The 17,869-nt window shown below is 38.2% G+C and overlaps 1 protein-coding gene across 1 annotated transcript in view; it reads left to right on the top strand.

The window, feature by feature from the left end:
- NEB (nebulin) overlaps positions 1-17,869 on the top strand; it is a 114,010-nt gene that overhangs the window by 80,311 nt on the left and 15,830 nt on the right. Inside the window, exons 104-125 of the mRNA XM_010002256.1 lie at positions 1,415-1,519; positions 1,650-1,757; positions 2,695-2,799; positions 3,444-3,548; positions 3,676-3,780; positions 4,375-4,479; positions 4,588-4,698; positions 5,090-5,200; positions 5,650-5,751; positions 5,877-5,975; positions 8,404-8,514; positions 8,663-8,767; positions 9,581-9,685; positions 11,003-11,107; positions 11,926-12,036; positions 12,491-12,601; positions 13,664-13,777; positions 13,916-14,020; positions 14,460-14,564; positions 15,066-15,170; positions 15,900-15,992; positions 17,664-17,756. Of these exons, the coding sequence (XP_010000558.1) occupies positions 1,415-1,519; positions 1,650-1,757; positions 2,695-2,799; positions 3,444-3,548; positions 3,676-3,780; positions 4,375-4,479; positions 4,588-4,698; positions 5,090-5,200; positions 5,650-5,751; positions 5,877-5,975; positions 8,404-8,514; positions 8,663-8,767; positions 9,581-9,685; positions 11,003-11,107; positions 11,926-12,036; positions 12,491-12,601; positions 13,664-13,777; positions 13,916-14,020; positions 14,460-14,564; positions 15,066-15,170; positions 15,900-15,992; positions 17,664-17,756 (2,319 nt within the window). The remainder of the gene's footprint in view (positions 1-1,414; positions 1,520-1,649; positions 1,758-2,694; positions 2,800-3,443; positions 3,549-3,675; positions 3,781-4,374; positions 4,480-4,587; positions 4,699-5,089; positions 5,201-5,649; positions 5,752-5,876; positions 5,976-8,403; positions 8,515-8,662; positions 8,768-9,580; positions 9,686-11,002; positions 11,108-11,925; positions 12,037-12,490; positions 12,602-13,663; positions 13,778-13,915; positions 14,021-14,459; positions 14,565-15,065; positions 15,171-15,899; positions 15,993-17,663; positions 17,757-17,869) is intronic.

The raw sequence follows: 17,869 nt of genomic DNA on the forward strand, positions 1-17,869 counted from the left end.
TTTCCCTACTTGCTGCTTTTAAGCAAGGCTAGCAAAGCAGAAAGCAGTCTCCATGTACTGACATTACACAGTTTATTTATAAAAATTAAAATTCTCCTTTTGCCAGTTCTAATCAAAATCAAAAGGTGGTGAGGGAGTAGGGTTCATCTCTTTGTTCATAGAGAGCAAAGAGCCTGACATAGTTACATTTCTGCTGAAGTAATAGAATTCCTGTAATGACTGATATTGTTGTGAAGAATTAATTTTCCATATTCTACCTTCATTTAATCTGGATTCCAGCATATATATTTTGGTTGTACCAGCTGGATGAATGTGTGGCTTGTTAAATAACTGATACATATTTGTTTCTGCACTGAAATCAGAGCTGCTAGCATTAACCTCCCTCTTTTCAATGGTAAAAATCATTCCTGCCTGGGTCAGGTAAAACTGGTAAATAACATTTAAGTTCTGAACTGCAAAGGAAACAGTAGAAAATAATTACATGAGAGGGAGAGAGGTGGTGATCTTTGTTACTATGAGCACAGTTAATAAAATTCTTCAGTAATGAGGTACTAGAGGTCTTTACTAGACATTCTTGTTCAATTTATCCATGGATTTCTATTATCTCATTTAAAAACCCCTTGCAGGTGAGTTTTAACCTGTTTGAATTTAAAAAGTAGCACTGTGACTGACCTGCATGTTCATCTAAACTAACTGCATGTTATGAGCTGTTGTTTGTATAGAATTGTTTGTATTATATTTGTCATAGCCCTGTTGTAGAAGCATGGGTTTCTTTTCTGGTGCAAGAGAGAGCATGGAAGTTCTTTTTCAAAAGTGTGTTCTAACCTCTTCCCCCTGCCCTCAGGCTGTCTGCAATGGATTGTCATCCCTGGTGTACTTACTGAATTCTGTGAAAACAGGTTGAGAGTCCTGAGTGGGGCCAGATGATCTTTAAGAAACTAATTATCAAGATACAAATTCTGCTATCAAAGCCTTTAAAATGGCCTGGCACTTTGATATATACAGTGGGTGTTTAAATCTGATACTATGTAAGATATTTTATGTTTCTCTTCGTATTATTAATATTTTTAAATGAGATATTGTCCAGTTATGAATCTGCCAAGATTCCTTTTTTAGCTCAATCTTGGAGATTTAGGATATTTAAAAGTCACTAATCTGCCAAGATTGCTTTTTTAGCTCAATCTTGGAGATTTAGGATAAAAGTGAAATAAATGTAAAATTAATCAAAATAGACAGGCAGCCTCTGAGGCAAAGAAGGGGTTTGCAAAGTTTAGCTTTTTGTGCATGTTCAGCTTTCACTGACTTGGGTGAAAGGAGTTTGCAATTCGTTGTGTGATTATAAAGTGTGGTTATAAACCTGAAGATGTTTTATCTTGGTTTGTGTGACTAATACACATTATTTCCCAACCACCAGGTTCAATACAAAAAGGACTATGAGAAGAAGAAAGACAAGTATACTACAGTTGTGGATACTCCAGAACACTTAAGGACTACAAAAGTCAACAAACAGATTAGTGATGTAAGTGTGGTCAGGCCCTTTCACACGAACCTCCTCTGAATTCTGACCTTTCCAGTGAGAGAAGCTGGAATCTGGCATTTCCAGTCTTCCAAGGCCAATAATTTCAATAATTTATTGTTTTTCTCTTCAGATTATTTACAAGTTGGAATATAACAAAGCAAAGCCTAGAGGCTATACCACCATCCATGACACACCCATGCTACTGCACGTGAAAAAGGTCAAGGACAGAATCAGTGATGTAAGTCAGCTCTTCTTATCTGTGGCATTAAAAGCTATTGTGAATATGGAAGGTAAATATTCTGATCAAAAAGAAACATGTCTTTTGATTATGGGGTAATGGAAAGCTAGAAAGAAGAGAGAGAAAGGATCATGAAGTGCAGAGAATGAACTGGGAGTCCTGGTCTTAATTTTTCCTCCTACCCTAGGCTTGATTTCTGACCTTTGTATTGTGGGGGGGGTGTGTATATACATACCTGTATATACACTTATATACTTATATACACACACACTCTCTCTCAATGTATAGTTTCTCTACATAAATATTTTATACACATATATATATATATATATACTCAAATGTATATACTATACTCAATATAGTACTGTAAGAATAAGTGGTGTGAAAATAATTCAAATGCTACACGGATCATCTCTTCAATGAGTAAATCTAGGAGGAAAAAAATAACCATATTATCCAGATACTGATGTGGATCATCAAGAGGCAAAGATGTTCAGAACTGATCCATGAAGTGAAGTACATTTTTTTTGTTCCAAACTGAGTGCTGAATTTGAGATTCTATAAAGGAGTTTTTAGAAAGTATTAAATGTGCTGATCAGAAGATAAGTTTCTTTAAAGCATTTCTATTAGGTGCAAAAAAAACTAGAAACAGCAGAATTACTGTTCATATGTAGATTTTTGTTTTTTAAAATAATCTTTGTGTGTGCTTCTTGTTGAGTTCCACCTGCTACATTTTCTACTTTAAAAAACCTGCTGTGGGACAGCACCCTCCTTTCAGGCAGGGGATTAATACCAAGTTGTATGAATATAATTTTTTTTCATTAAGATTTTATCTTGACAGCAGCCATTTTTTAATACTATGTTTTTCATATTTTCATGCTTCTCTTGTTGGTGATTAGTATCTTTGTGATATTTTTTTTATGTTGTCTTTCTTTAGCTGAAATACAAGGAAATGTATGAGAGGAATAAATCTCACTGCAATGTCATAGCAGATTCAGTGCACATCAAGACTCCAAGACATGCTTACAAGCTAAACAGCAACGTGAGTTCCATTTTCTTTATAGTTTCATTTTATTATGGATATTGATTGGAACTGGCAATGGAGACCATGAGAAATTATTTTCAGTTCCATTGATTTATTTATTTTTATTATTTTTTTTTCCACCTTGGACATTGCTCCTGATTCTTATGGTGCTTAAATAAAAGATGTTCTAATTTATTTCATACTAAAGTGCTTACTTCTTGCAAGTTGTCCTTGAGGTCCCTCTGTGTCACATACCTACTGTTCTTCTAGTTCCCCTCTGTTTTCCTGGCAGGAATGCTCTGTGATGTTGTTCTTGTAGACAAAGTAAGCACTTCAAGTGAAGCTCTCCTGTGATGTCTAAAGTTGGTGGCCCAACATCCACTTCAGTAGGCAAGGAACTGAAAGCACTCACCTTCTCCAAAGTCACAGAACTTTTCAGTCACTCATATTCCTTTCTCCACACAGCAGTGGGAAAACTTGAGTAAATAGGGTTTGCACATGACTCAGAGGAAAGCTCTAGTCTAATGCAGATGCACTTTCTTAGCTCTTCACTCTTTAGCTGGTAGAGATCAGAAGAGAGTTTGCATCTGTATGAATGTCACGTGTGAAATACACAACTTCCAGTTAACTTCTTTTTGTCCTTGTGGTTTCACTACAAACAGCTGGACTATAAGAAGAAATATGAAGCAGCCAAGGCCCGTTGGCACTGGATCGCTGACAGACCCGACTTCGTTCAAGCAGCCAAGTCATCTCTGCAACAGAGTGATGTAAGAAAATCACAACAAACTGAATATTCCCTTTTCCCATATCTGTCGTGTCCAGAATTTATAAAACAAACAAACAACTTGAAGATGTGAGACTCTTCTTTGATCTTTTCTTTTTTCCTTCCTGCAGTATGAATACAAACTGGACCGGGAATTCCTGAAGGGATGCAAACTGTCTGTCACAGATGACAAGAACACAGTGTTGGCCTTAAATAATGCCATCTTGGCCAGTGATGTAAGTACCTGAATACTCACATTTTTTGTTCTAGCACAACTTTATTTATCACATAAATTACTTCATTAGAAACATGACTGGATTAAGAAGGAAGCTTTGTGAAGCTCTCAGTCTCCTTTCATTATTTCACTTCATTTATCTATTTCATTATCAAATTGCCAAATCTGAATACATTTGGTCTTGCAAATGTCACTGGCCTAGTTCATGGATTAATTAAATATTTAAAGTTAACATTGTCTGAACACCTTAGGCCCTTGGTATATCTCTGCATTCCTGATATGGAAATGAAAGTATTATCTGGAGGAAAATAAACCCAACAAAAAAAACACCACCAAAAAAAGCTGCAGGTATAACCTGTGCATAACACAGAGTATCTTAGATAATTACTAACAATACATTAATATTCCATAAAATTCCACGTGAGAGCTACAGGAATATATAGACTGGAATGAATTTATCTTGGAAAGCATCAAAATATGGGATTTTCTGCAAACTTTTGCATTCACAAGCAGCCACAACTATAGATATTTCTTTCTAAAACAACCACAAGAAAAGCTACACATTGCTTAAAATGGTATCTTTTCTTCCTGCTAGATAAAATACAAAGAGAAGCACAACAAGGCTCGAGGAACTTACCATGTTGTTCCAGACACACCTCAGATCCTCCTGGCTAAGACTGTCAGCTCTCTTGTATCTGAGGTAAAACATCAGAGAGTTTTTTGTTCATTTTAACTACATCCTTTTAATATGTGGGGACACACATACTTGCTTTGCTGTTTTCTACCCATTTTTCTTCTGTGCTTTCAGAACAAATACAAAGAGCACAGCAAGAAGCAGCTTCCTCATGGGTCATTCACAACCCTGCCAGAGACACGAGACACTGCTCATGTGAAAGAGGTGACCAAGAACGTCAGTGAGGTGAGATAACAACTCATGGTGAGATGATTACCTGCTGCCTATGACAGACTAGACTGCTACATGTTTCAGAATACATGCAACATATTCACAGTCTCATTGCAAAATGCCCAAGGAGTCAGAAAAAACACAAATCATTATCCCCAAATAGCAAAACTTTTACAATCTAAGTGCACATTATGACAAACAAACTGGGGACCATACATTTTGAGATTCTGCCTTTTATCTGTCTTAACACTTACAATGAGTGACAAACAAACTGGGGACCATACATTTTGGGATTGAGGCAACTGCCTTTTATCTGTCTTAACACTTACAATGAACTCATTTCCAAGTTTCAGCAGCATTTACCTCCATGTGAAAAAAACACACTTGGCCCTTTTTCTCTTAACAGACAAACTATAAAAAGAAGTTTGTGAAGGAGAAAGGCAAATCTAATTATTCTGTCATGCTGGAGCCTCCTGAAGTGAAACATGCCATGGAAGTTGCTAAAAACCAGAGTACAGTAAGTTTGTCTTGTCTTTTCATTAATCAAGTAGCTTGTGTGAGCAAATTCATTCAAAGTCAGCCAGCAAAAACAAATGTTCATATGCTTCTGGGTTTCCTCCCAGCCTCTATATTCAGTTGTAATTCTCAAAGATAGAGGTGCAAATACTTACAACTGTACAATTGCACTGAAATAAAAGATTTATTTGGAAATCATATTTCTACTTAATCACATGGAAGGATTGAAAGTAATCTACTGCCAACCACATCTGACATGTGTTTTAATTCCTTCAAATACAGACAGTACTGCACGTACTTATTTATTCATTTGTGGACAACTTGCAGAAACAGATTCCCAAACCCAGTCCTTGTGAAATTATTTTTTAAAAGAACCATGTCCTTAATAGAGATATTCCTCCTGAACCAACCTCAGTAATTTTCTTTCCTCTGTCTCTCTTCATGGATTAGATTGAATACAAGAAAGATGCCAAGTCAAAGCTCCACTACACACCCATAGCAGATCGACCAGATATCAAGAAAGCAACTCAGGCTGCCAAGTTGATAAGCAATGTAAGTGTTTTTTAAGTCTTCTGTATAATTCTTTAGCAGCAATTTTGCTATGAAAACCAGTGTCAGTAAACAAATGGAAAGGCAATGTCATCACTACTAAACAATACCTCCTTTTGCTTTGGTAGATTGAATATAAGAAGCGTGGAGAAGCTGGACTAGGGGTAACCATGCTGGGGCGCCCAGATATTGAACTGGCTAAGGAGGTGTCCAAGCTCACCAGCCAGGTAGGTAACCATAACAAGTTGGTGACACTCAGAAGCAGTGAGAGAAATGAGACATGATATTAACTTATAGAGTGATGCTAACAGTATAACTGAAATTGTTTCTAGATGAGGGGATAAGGGAGTAAAAGGGATGTGTTAAAATTAATGCCCAATGCAGGTATTTCTTTGTTACATAAACTTTTCTACTGACTTACTAAATAGCAGTGATGATGGTATGGAACCTACTCCTGACAAGTTATTTAAAATACTAAGGCTGAAGTGTTAGCCATGCTCTCTTAATAGAGCTTTTCTAGGTATTGGCTTTAAGAGAAACAGCTTTTTACCAAAGTCTTATCACCCATCCATGATGAGATGGCCACCCAGCTTCTTTCAGCCACTTTCTTTCTACTTTGTGCCTTTAAAAGAACCTTCTCTCTGGAAGTCCACAGAAACAGAAGCTTGCTCACCTTTACACAACGCCCACCTTCTCCAATCAGTCTGAAGCACATGTTTGCAATTTTCCATGACAATTTCTTCCTCTGGGACCTCAGTTCAACTTGGTTCTTTCTCACCACTTCATGTTTTAACCCTGCAGGGGTTTTTTTTTGCTATCCTGACCTTGCTTTCTTGCTATGCATTATAGGCAGAATACCTCAAACGCCACATGAGAGGGCACGGAGCTGCATCTTATGATACCCCCTGGATGAGAACCTTTAAGAAAGCTAATATGCTAAGTAGTCATGTAAGATAATTTAAAAAGTCACACGTCTGGGAATGCCATTTTTGAATCTGTCTCTTGCTTGCATATCATCTTACCACTCCAAGATGTTAGAGAATTTTGATGCACCAGTTGCACTGGATCTTTTTGTGTCAGAGGTGTTGAATGTAGCAAAACTTGTGAGACTGCTCATCTAGATGAGACCACCTCTTCTTTTTTTTTACCTCTGGAATGACAATGCATGAGAAATCTGGGAGTTGGGGGGATTTGCCTGTTCCAGAAACACCACAGGAAGCTTGAAACTTTATTATGCCCTTCCTAACAGTTTTGGAACTTCCAGTGTTTTTAATGGAAGTTTCTGATTCACCCATGCAATGTGAAAAGTCACCATTTTCACCCCAAAAAAGATAAAAACACACATATAAGTTTGAGTTACCTTTCTAGAAACTGCAAAAAATTGAAATACATGTGTATGAGAAATCCAACCAATGGTGCTGGTCATCTTCAGTGAACAGTCCTACCATAGGCATAACATTCACAGTAGGACTATTTCAACTATTTAAACTTCATCTATACTTCAATAAAACTTCATTCAAACTACCCTGTTCCCATGGTGCTGGAATGGCACGATGGGAGCATCGTGTATGACTGAATCAGCCCCTGAACCCTGTAGGGATTTGAGGGCACCCAGTTTCAGATATTTTTTGCCATCTCAAAACCTTTGCACATGTATTTCCAAATGAAAAAAAAAAAGGGGGAATTATGTTTTTTCCATGTCTAGCCAGATCTGTTGCATGTAACTATTGCATGTCTGAGTGTCAACCCCTGTGTTTGTCAGGAAAAAAACAAGAATCTTTTCAGTAGAACCAAGGATTCTTAAACTGAACGACTGAAGAAAAAGAAGAAATAACATTTATTCCCATCCAGTGATGATGAGATTCTTTTTTCCCATGCTTTTCTCCAGTGCTAGCCAGTTCTCTTAGTCTTATCCACATGTTTTCATTAGATTATTTTACTCCTGAGAGAAAATTGACTGTTACAAAGGCAGTAAGGGAGCAAAGAATAATTGGCATAATCTTTAGCTCTCTTTTTTTCCTCTTAAGCATTTCTTCTCCTAAATTTCTCCTTTAAAAAGCATTCTATCCAGTTTGCTTATCCACTTGTCCTTTTTCTAGTTGGCTTTCATTTGTCTGTCTGGCATGTTTGTTTGAATGTTGCACAGATCTTCCTGTAGCCTTTCTTCTGGCCTTAAAAACTCTTCGGCATGATGGTCTGATCTTGATCATATGTTGCATTGCTCTGTAAAAAGTTCTTTCAAATGCTCTGTATGCTTGTGTCAGTTTTTGTCTCTGTGAAAGAGGGTATTTTTATCTCTGCACATTTGCCATCAAGTGAAAAATTCCTCTTCTCTGAGGGTCAGAATTTAGCTGCATTTTGTCAACATACTTCTCTTAACTGTGGATGTTATTTTTACCACGAGGAGCTGTATCCTCTGTACTGAATGAAAATTTGCAAGTGGTATTTTGTAAATGCAGAGGTAGAGTTTCTTTCCATGTCAGGTTGTCTTTAAAATAGCTTTTATTCCAGTGGATGCCTTCAAGTCATGACATGTTCATTCTTCTGCTCCCCACCAGCATTGAAGTAGGGTCTCTCTGCCTTCTGCAGCCAAACAAGTGAGTGCTCAGGAACAGTTTTAACACCCAGTTGTTTTTGGTTTTTTTTAAAATGTAGGTGAAATACAAGGAGAATTTTTCCAAAGAGAAGGGGAAAAAGCCAAAATATGATTTAAAGGAGGCTAAAATCTACAAGACCATGAAAGATGCTCACAACATGGCCAGTGAGGTACGTTTCCTTACAGTTTTCCTCTAGGGAAATTGAAAGCTGCAAAGTTCTTTAACAAAGACCTTGTGTATATTATTAATTCATTCAACAACACTGGTTTGATTAGCAGCCTCCTTTTCTGATGGTGTTTGTCCTCTCTTGCCTGCAGGTGAAATACAAGGCAGATTTAAAGAAGCTCCACAAGCCAGTGACAGACATGTCTGAGTCGCTGATCATGAACCACGTCCTGAGCACCAGCCAGCTCGCCAGTGCTGTAAGCTACTTCACTAATCCCAGATCCATGGGATGTTTCCATCACTCTTGATTCCCATCTCAATGGATCTCTGCTAACTAGTCCTGTAACAATGGCTCCCTGCTATTGTTCACAGGACATCACCTGGTAGTGATCTCTTCCTCTGTTTTCTAATGATTATTTCCTGGTTAACAAGCAACTTTGCCACATTTGTCCTATGGGAAGTGAAATCCTGATTAGCTGTAGAACTGCTAATATTTTAAATCCTCTAATAATTTTTGCTGGATTGATTCTTTATTACATTTTAACTGATTGCATCACACTAACAAATACCATTTTCTTCTTGGTTTTTTGTTGGTTTTATTTACTTTTTTTTTCTTTCCTACCTACTTTATTTAAAATATTTTGTCTTGTTTGTTTTGGGTTGTTGTTTTTTTTTTGTAATTTCACATTTGTTTAACATCTCCCTGTTGCAGATATACAGAATTATACCTAACAAAATACTTAATAATTTTACTGAGAAAATACTTATTCCTTGGTGCAGCCCATTTATGTATCCACTGTGTTTTCTTTTTCATTCTTCTTTTTTTTCTTAAATCCTGATTTTGATAAAATCTTTGTTGCAATCAAAACAGCCAAAAGATAACTGTTCACCCACATCTTTAGAAGTGATACCTGATACTGGGAGTTAAACTTCTTGGTTTTGTTTTACTTTTTGTATTTCTAATTTCTCTTCGATGTTCCATTGAAGTGTTGCTTTGATTGGACCTAAGAAGTAAATTTGCTGAGGGATTTTTTTTTTTATTGAGATGATTTTTGACACCTTCCCTTCAGTACCAGTACAAGAAGCAATATGAGAAGAGTAAGGGTCACTACCATGTGGTGCCAGATAATCTTGAGCAGGTTCATCTAAGGGAGGCATCAGAACTACAGAGCCACGTAAGTTGGTCGTGTGTTTCTCCCTAACCCCCCTCACTGGGTACACTCATCACCCTAGCAAATCTCCAGCATTTAACAGTCCCTATCTGCTTTAGAAACACTGCACACCTCAGTCAACCAGTCACTGAGAAATATTTGCACATTTCTAAGTTTAGAACACACATAAAATACCTGGTATGGTTTCTTCCTTCTGAAGTAGATCTCAAAGTTCCTTGTGTCTGTTGTATATGGATCATTTTACACAGTAAAATACATTTGTCACCATGATTTCCTCTGCAGAAAAAAAACCCCAAACCCACAAAAAAGACCTGGTAATCACAGAAACTGGAAACTGAAAGCAGTAGGTTGCTGCTGACAGTATCCTTTGAACTGCTCTATCCATTTCACCCTCAAGTGGTACTAAGGAGAGCTCTAACATTCTCTTCCTGCATCCAAAATTGCTTTACCCAAAGCAATGCCTACAACCCTGACATCTTTTTCCCTCTGGAATACAGCAAAAGGTGAATCATTCCAGAGAAATTCATTCTCTGATTTGGTCTCTAATCCTCTGCAGTCCAAGTTCTAGTCCAGGTATTTACTGACTGTAAAGCAAGAGAGAAATTACTGCTAGAAAACAAAGGGCTGTACTTATTGTTCTGCTGCATGGCCTGGAAGAGCAAAAAGGACTATACATAGACCAGCACTATAAGAAACTGCCTGTTAATCAGTTTGTAGTTAAAGCTGAAGTCAAATACTTGTTGCTTCAGTTTGAGATCAGGATCTGTCCAGCCAAAGATGTAGCATGACCTCCTGCAACAGTTTGAAAACTGATGCCCTGAAGGTTGGATGCTATAACTTGAAGTGTTAATATCTTCATCTTTCTGGACATTTTTTCTTCCTGGACACTCATGCACAGCATTAGTTAGCAAGTTACTAAACTGCATCTTCCCAAGCCCTGCTGCTGACATTCCAGCCATCCATGGACATGGGACCTAAACTCTGCCAGGATCAGGAACAGTCTGAGTTCCTTCAAGCTAGGTTGTCACAGCTACCTCTCTTCCTTCTTTCCATCAGTGAATCCTTGAAACCTGAGCTGACACTGCTTATTCTCTGCAACAGGAAACACATCAGTAGAACTTTAGGCCACACACATTTTGCTGCAAGCCTGACCCTTGCTTTTACATTTTTATGGTCAACAATATGGATTTCAGGAAGAAAAACAGTGTTAGGCACTCATCTTTTTTACCACAGATCTGTTGACCAAAATAGGCACATACTAGTCAATGAATCAGTTCTTTGAGTATTTGGGAGGGCAACTTTGTTTTCTTTTCTTCTCAGGTGAAATACAAGGAAAAATATGAGAAGGAAAAAGGAAAACCTATGTTGGACTTTGAAACCCCAACATACCTTACTGCAAAGGAATCTCAGCTCATGCAGAGTGAGGTAGGGTCAAAAGCAACACTGAAAAAAAACTGGTAAGATTTATTTTTATAGTTAAACTTTCACAGTGATTTAAACAGGCAATTATACTTGCATCTTGTGCATGTTGGTAGACTGAAAAATTATAGCTTTCACATTTCTTTATACTGGTTATGAAATGCTACTATAAAATTCATGAAGCTTTCCCATGTCATGATGAAGTGTATATTTCCTGTAATTTTTCATCAAGAAGCTCCCAGTAAGTGAAGCTTATCAAGTCTTCAGGTCTGTGGAAGAAATGTGATACGAAGCACATCTCAGTGTTGCAACATGAGTACAGTGTGTGTGTCCATTATCACAGCCCACAGAAAGCACCCTGGATATCCTTGTCACCTCAAAACTGTGTTTTTTGGGAAACCCATCTATTTCCTGTCTGTCTCTGCTCTCATGGTGTTCCTCACTGACCTGTCACTCTTTCTTCAAGCAGTTCTTTTCTGTTTGTTTGAAGCACAACCTGGTTCTGTCACAGACAGTGGTTTATCCGTGCTGACAAACACTCGTATAAAGCCATTAGTCATTAAGTTTGAGTGCTTCCATTGAAGGTTTTCTCTGCATATACAAACAAGTAGAAAACAAACCAGAAAAGTCAGGGTCAAGTCATATTTCCATGGAAATTAATGAGCTGTTTCATGGGCTTTAGCAGAAACAGGATTTATTCCTTTAGCTGCCTACAGCTCAGCCTGTAGCAGGTTGTCATTGTGACATTAATACCAAACCACAAGTAGAAACAATGTAATAAATATTTGCTATTTTGCTTTTTTTTTCCTTCTTACTCTCATTAGAAAGAATATAAGAAGGACTTTGAAGAGTCCATGAAGGGCAGAAACCTTGCTGGCTTGGAGATCACACCATCCTTATTACATGTCAAATATGCAACAAAAATAGCAAGCGAGGTAGCAATTATTCTGTGCTTATTTCCTCTGTCAAGTTAAACAATCCCACTAAGTATTCTCAGCAGCAGTTCCTTCACTGTTTTCTGTTTCCTAACCATTCACATTAAGCATGTTTATATAATATTTTGTGTTGTGATCTAATTTGTCCTGGCCATTTATTCCATTGGTCTTTAACTGTAACTGTATTCAGCGTGTCCCTTTCTGACATTCATCAGCCTAGTTGTTCCATAGCAGGATGTACATGTGTGTGCCTTTGTCATTTATCTTGAGCAATAATTACTATATTTCATTGTAGTAGTTAATCTTTAATCCCAAGCAATATTATTTGATGGGAGGTTTTTTGGAGCTCTTGGAATATTTTTCTTTTTTTAACATTTTTTTTTTTGCAAGAAAGCCTGTGAATCAGAGAACTCTTTAGTCTGGCTTTACAGTTTCCCTTTTCTTTCTTCTGCAGAAAGAGTACAGGAAGGATCTGGAGGAAGGTGTCAAAGGTAAAGGACTAACAGCTTTAGAGGAGACTCCAGACATGTTAAGAGCAAAGAATGCAACTCAGATCCTGAATGAGGTAGGTCAAAGGTAGTAGCCTCCAGCTGCTAAATGCTTGTGTCTGTGTAACACAGGGTGGACTTTGTCATTCCCTACAAACTCTTGAGAAGAGGAAAGAAAAAATAATAATCTCTATGGGTGACTAAGGATGCAACTGGGAGCCTGAACTTTATAAATGAGCTCTTTTCTGGCTTTGCAGTTAATGTGGGCAGTAGAGGTGGGAAGCAGGTTCTGTGATCAGTTGTCAGGTCAGTCAAGGGATAAAGTGGAGCAGGTTTGTGATGCAGTGAGGCTGAGCATGGGAAGCAGAGGTGTCAGGTGTGCAAACTAGGGATCCCAGGTCAGGAGCAACACCAAGGATTAGGGACTAGGGACCAAGGCTGAGGGAAAAAGAAACAAGAAACTAAGGGAGAGATCAGAAGGAGACTACAGTGAGGGAGCCAGGCTGGTGGATTTGGGATTGGTTTTGTAGGATGAGATTGGCTCACATATTAAGTGTCTTAACATGACCAAGCTAAAAGCTGGAAAAGTAACTTTTTAGTGTTACTTGCAATTTCCTTCTTAACAAAATACTCTTAAGATAAGCATCCTTACTAACACAGCATTTCATAGAATCACAGAATCCCGGACTGGTTTGGGTGGGAAGGGACCTTAAAGATCATCTAGTTTCAGCCCCCTGCATGGGCAGGGACACCTCCCACCAGCCCAGGTTGTTCCAAGCCCCATCCACTTCATACTCAGTAGAGCAGAGTTTGAGTTATTCAAAGAGCCTATATTTTATTACTATAATATTAAAGACATATTCAAATGTCTGTTACAGTCTGAGGTTACTGGTGTGAGAGGGAAGAGGAACCTTAAAGCAGCTGGCCTGTAGTGTGCTCCATGTGCTGCTGGAGTAGGGCTGTTTGTTCTGAAGGTTTAGGTCATAAAGCACACAATTTAATGACAACATTTTGGTCTTTAATTGTGAGTTTATAACAGCAGTATCCCTATTTTGTGGTGTGATCACGAAACTATCTGAAAGTGCTAAAGGTTTTGCATTCACATTGACAAAGTATCTATTTACTGTCTTCATCTGCAGAAAGAGTACAAGAAGGCCTTGGAATTAGAAATAAGAGGAAAAGGTCTGACAGAACTGGCTCTGGAGACACCAGATTTTGTGAGAGCAAAGAATGCCACTGACATTGCCAGCCAGGTCTGTGTGACTCTCTCATGTGTCAGATCTGATGGTTTCTTGAAAGGAAAATTTATTAACTGCTTTTTCTAAATGAACCAAATGAAAACTGTCATTGAGATATGATGAAGGCACCTAAATGTGAGCTTTCCCCAACAGATCAAATACAAGCAGTTGGCAGAAATGGAGAAAGCCAACTACACCAGTGTTGTTGATACTCCTGAGATTATTCATGCCCAGCAGGTCAAGAATCTTTCCAGCCAGGTATCTTGAGTTAAGCAATTAAGTTGTTGTTCATGTGGGAACCTTGAGTGGATAGTAATTTGGAGCCTTTAGATAACTTATTTCTCACAAGACCAAGGAGACACACAAGAGAAATTAATTTCTCTCTGACTGTGATGTAGCATCCCTTACTCTGAAATTCCATTTCAATATTGAACTTAATTTAATACTGCATAAAATGAAACAGCAATTTATATTGCTTTTGCCAAACCCAAGATAATTATGTTGTGAGTAGATTTATCTTAATTCTCCTATTCCTTAATGACCAGATGTTTAAAATAAATCTTACACAGGGGCATAATCTGAATTAATATCAGACACACAAGTTTCCACAGAGATGGACATTGTGCAACAGTAAGTAATGCCGGGTTGTTTATTCCTTCTTTTGTATTAATGGAATTTATTTCATATTTCCTGTCAGAAAAAGTACAAGGAAGATGCAGAAAGGACCATGCCCTACTATGTGCCTGTAGCAGACACACCAGAAATGCAGAGAGTCCGTGAGAATCAAAAGAACTTTAGCACAGTAAGTAAATAATCAACGCTCTGTCAAATAATAACAAACATTCCCTTTGATTTCATTTCATATCTCCAGTCCCAGCTAGGCTGCCTTTATATTCTCAGGGATCTTCAAGTGTAATTTTCTGTAATTTTCTTGAAAAAGCCCTCTCTGCTACAGGGCTTTGACATCCCCTTCACAAGCAAGAGAACTGTACTTAGAGACGTTGCCTGGTGTTGTCAGTGGGACTATGGTCTGCAAGAGAAATCTGACTTGGCATCTCTCACTTTCATTGATGAAACTTCATTCTTTTAGGTTTTTCAGGAGATCTAGTTAAGGATCTCCTGTTGCTGGTTTAAATGAGAACCCTTGTAACTGTGGTACATCTTTCTATCCCCAGTGGTGGTGTTCAAATGACCTCCCTGTGAGACACACTTGGAAATTACTTTTTTCTCATCCTCAGAGAAAAATCTGCGAGTAAATTTTTATGGCATAGAGTCAACATTTGATATTTAACTTTCTCAACAGCTTCAGTATCAGTGGGACCTACAGAACAGTAAAGGAAAAGTTACAGTTGTACAAGACACACCAGAAATGCTGCGTGTGAAAGAAAACCAGAAGAATTTCAGCTCGGTAAAGTTGTTTTCTGTTTTCAGTTCTCATTCTAAACAATACAGGTTAGTACTTTCAATGAGAGAACTATTTTTGGCTCTTGTCTTACAAGTCCTCATTTTCTTGTTCTGCTTAAATATGTATAAGAACTTTTTAAAAAATATTTGTATATATATATACACATCAGCTGGTTTTGTGGAGTGCCCTGCTGGCAGCCTCTCACATATATCATTAATCAGTCAGTCCTGTATTTAAATTGGTATTACTAGTGCCCAGCTTTCTTTTGTCCAGTTCCCCTGTCAGTAGTGTGTGCTTGTTGTGCTGCAGCTGTCTTCTTTCAGTGAGAATTGAAGTGTCTGCCTGGTTTGCTTCACATTCCATGTGTTACCAGGGAGTGCTGAAGGCTGCTGTGCCATTTTGCCACCAGCACAGTGAGTAACCAAGTGGAAGACATTTGTGCAAATCATAATGAAGCAAAAGGACCAAATCGGAGCACATGCTAATCTTCAATCCTAAACTGGGTTTACACGTGTTTTGATGTTCCACTTGAAGTGTGTTGCTACAGACAGGACTGATCAGCCCCTCTTTTGCACAAATGGCACTTGGGCAGCAGGCAGAGTGCAGACAGGCAGCGACTGGGGACTGTACACTGCTGTGTACAAATCAGTCCTGAGCCTGTGTGCACTCTCTGTAAGAATTAATGTTGTGTTTTGGATGCTTAACCTTGTTGTCTTCATTCTAAATATTAAGATTTTATATAAAGAAGATATTGGAACTGGAACCACTATTGAAAAGACACCAGAGATGCAGAGAGTTAAGCGAACCCAGGATGCAATCAGCTCGGTACAAAAGAATTGATTTTTAATGCTCTACCAGTGCTAATTCAATTTGAAATAATCTGTTCCATCCCCCCACACCCTCTCCTTCTTATTTCTTTAAATGTTGCAACCAGTGGTTTGCCAACAATCCATCCAGCTAAGGGTTACTTTCTAAAAGCTTTTGCTTCATCTCGTTACTTAACAGTCATCTTTCTAATAATTAACATTCCATTTGTTACTTACAATCCATTTCTAAACCATAAAAGCTCTTCCCATCATTTTATTCTCATATCAAATACAGTTTATTTAGCACAGAATCAAAGAACTGCTTAGGTTGGAAGAGGCCTCTTGAGATCACCTACTTCAACCCCATTGCTCGAGCAGGGTCAGATGGAGAAGGTTCTCTAGGACCACACTGAGTCAAGTTTTGAGTATCTCAAAGGATGAAGACTCCATAACCTCTCTGGGCAGCCTGTTCTGGTGTCTGAACACCTTCTCAGTAAAAAACTGTTTTCCTGTGTTTAGATTGAATTTTCTGGGTTTTAATTTGTGCCCTGTACCTCCTGTCCTGTCACTGAGCACTACTGAGCAGCGTGGCCCCTCTTCTTCATTCTTCTCACTTACCCACCCCATGCTTTGTTGGCTTGTCTGTGAGGTGTCAAAGGCCTTACTAAAGCATGTCTCTTAAAGTTTTTATATTAGATTAAAAAACGTAACGCTTTAAATTGGAATAATTGTACATCCTGCTTTTCTTTTGAAGTCTGTAAATATTTTCAACAGTTTTTTTGAATGCTGACATCAACACAGTATAAGAGTTACCAGCATTTAAGTTGTTTGTTTCATGTATATTATGTTAAATATGTTCTTGTGCAATGCTATGATTTATTTTTTTTGTTGTGCCAAAGTAGAAATGCAGTTGTCCCAGGAACTGTTAGATTGATGACTCCCACCTTTGTTGAATGTGACAGATTTTCACAAACCCAAAATTCTTCTTTCTGTAGTAGAAAGACCCAATGGTATGAGGTCCCAAGATATGAACACCTGCTTTTAGAAAACCCTTTTAGTGCAGTGGCATTCATCAAATCACCTTTGGAGAGGCTGCCTGTAAAGAGGGTGGGAACACTTTAACAGCAGCTCTCTGCTCGTGCTGAAGCCAAGACCTTCTAAATGTTCAGTCTCTGCAAGATCAGGAGGATGTTCCTTATGTATCCACATATGAATTTGGGTGTCTAATTCAATGCCATCATCTTAGCATTTTCAGAAATTATTTTGAATTTATAATATAATAATTTTGGGGAACTTGGTGTAGGAAATCTTGCCATGGATCAGTCGTTATAAATCAGGGGGTTTGTTCTTGCTGAAATTAAGCTCCTGGGAGATGTTAGATACCAGGACATTAAGCTTCAATGGAAAAAGTCTGGCCCAAACAAGATTCTGCTTCTTTACCCTAAGCCAAGTTACTGTTAGTGCTCTGTAGAAGTGAGGCAGAAGTATCTATTAGATTAACTGTGAGGGTTAATAGAACTAGGAGAAGGTTCCTTTGATGATTTCCTTCACTCTGAATGCATTTGTAACCTAAGATTTGAATAAGTGTAAAGGACCTGTGTTTCCTTATTCAGGAAACCTGCTATCCATCTGTCAGCTATGCTTTAATCTACATCCTTTTACTTATTTTCTAATGTCTGTGCCTTTGTAGATTAAGTACAAGGAGAGCATTGGCAAAGGAACCCCAATTCCTGACCTTCCAGAAGTGAAGCGCGTCAAGGAGACACAGAAGCACATCAGCTCGGTAAGGGACGACCATTTTCATTCCCTACATACTCCTGCAGAGCTCAAGCTTAGCTATTTGAGGGCATTTTCCATTGGAAAGGGAACAGATCTCCCAAATCCCTAGGTTCAGCA

Source organism: Chaetura pelagica, unplaced genomic scaffold (assembly GCF_000747805.2).
Source record: "Chaetura pelagica isolate M959 unplaced genomic scaffold, ChaPel_1.0 scaffold677, whole genome shotgun sequence".
Taxonomy (NCBI): domain Eukaryota; kingdom Metazoa; phylum Chordata; class Aves; order Apodiformes; family Apodidae; genus Chaetura; species Chaetura pelagica.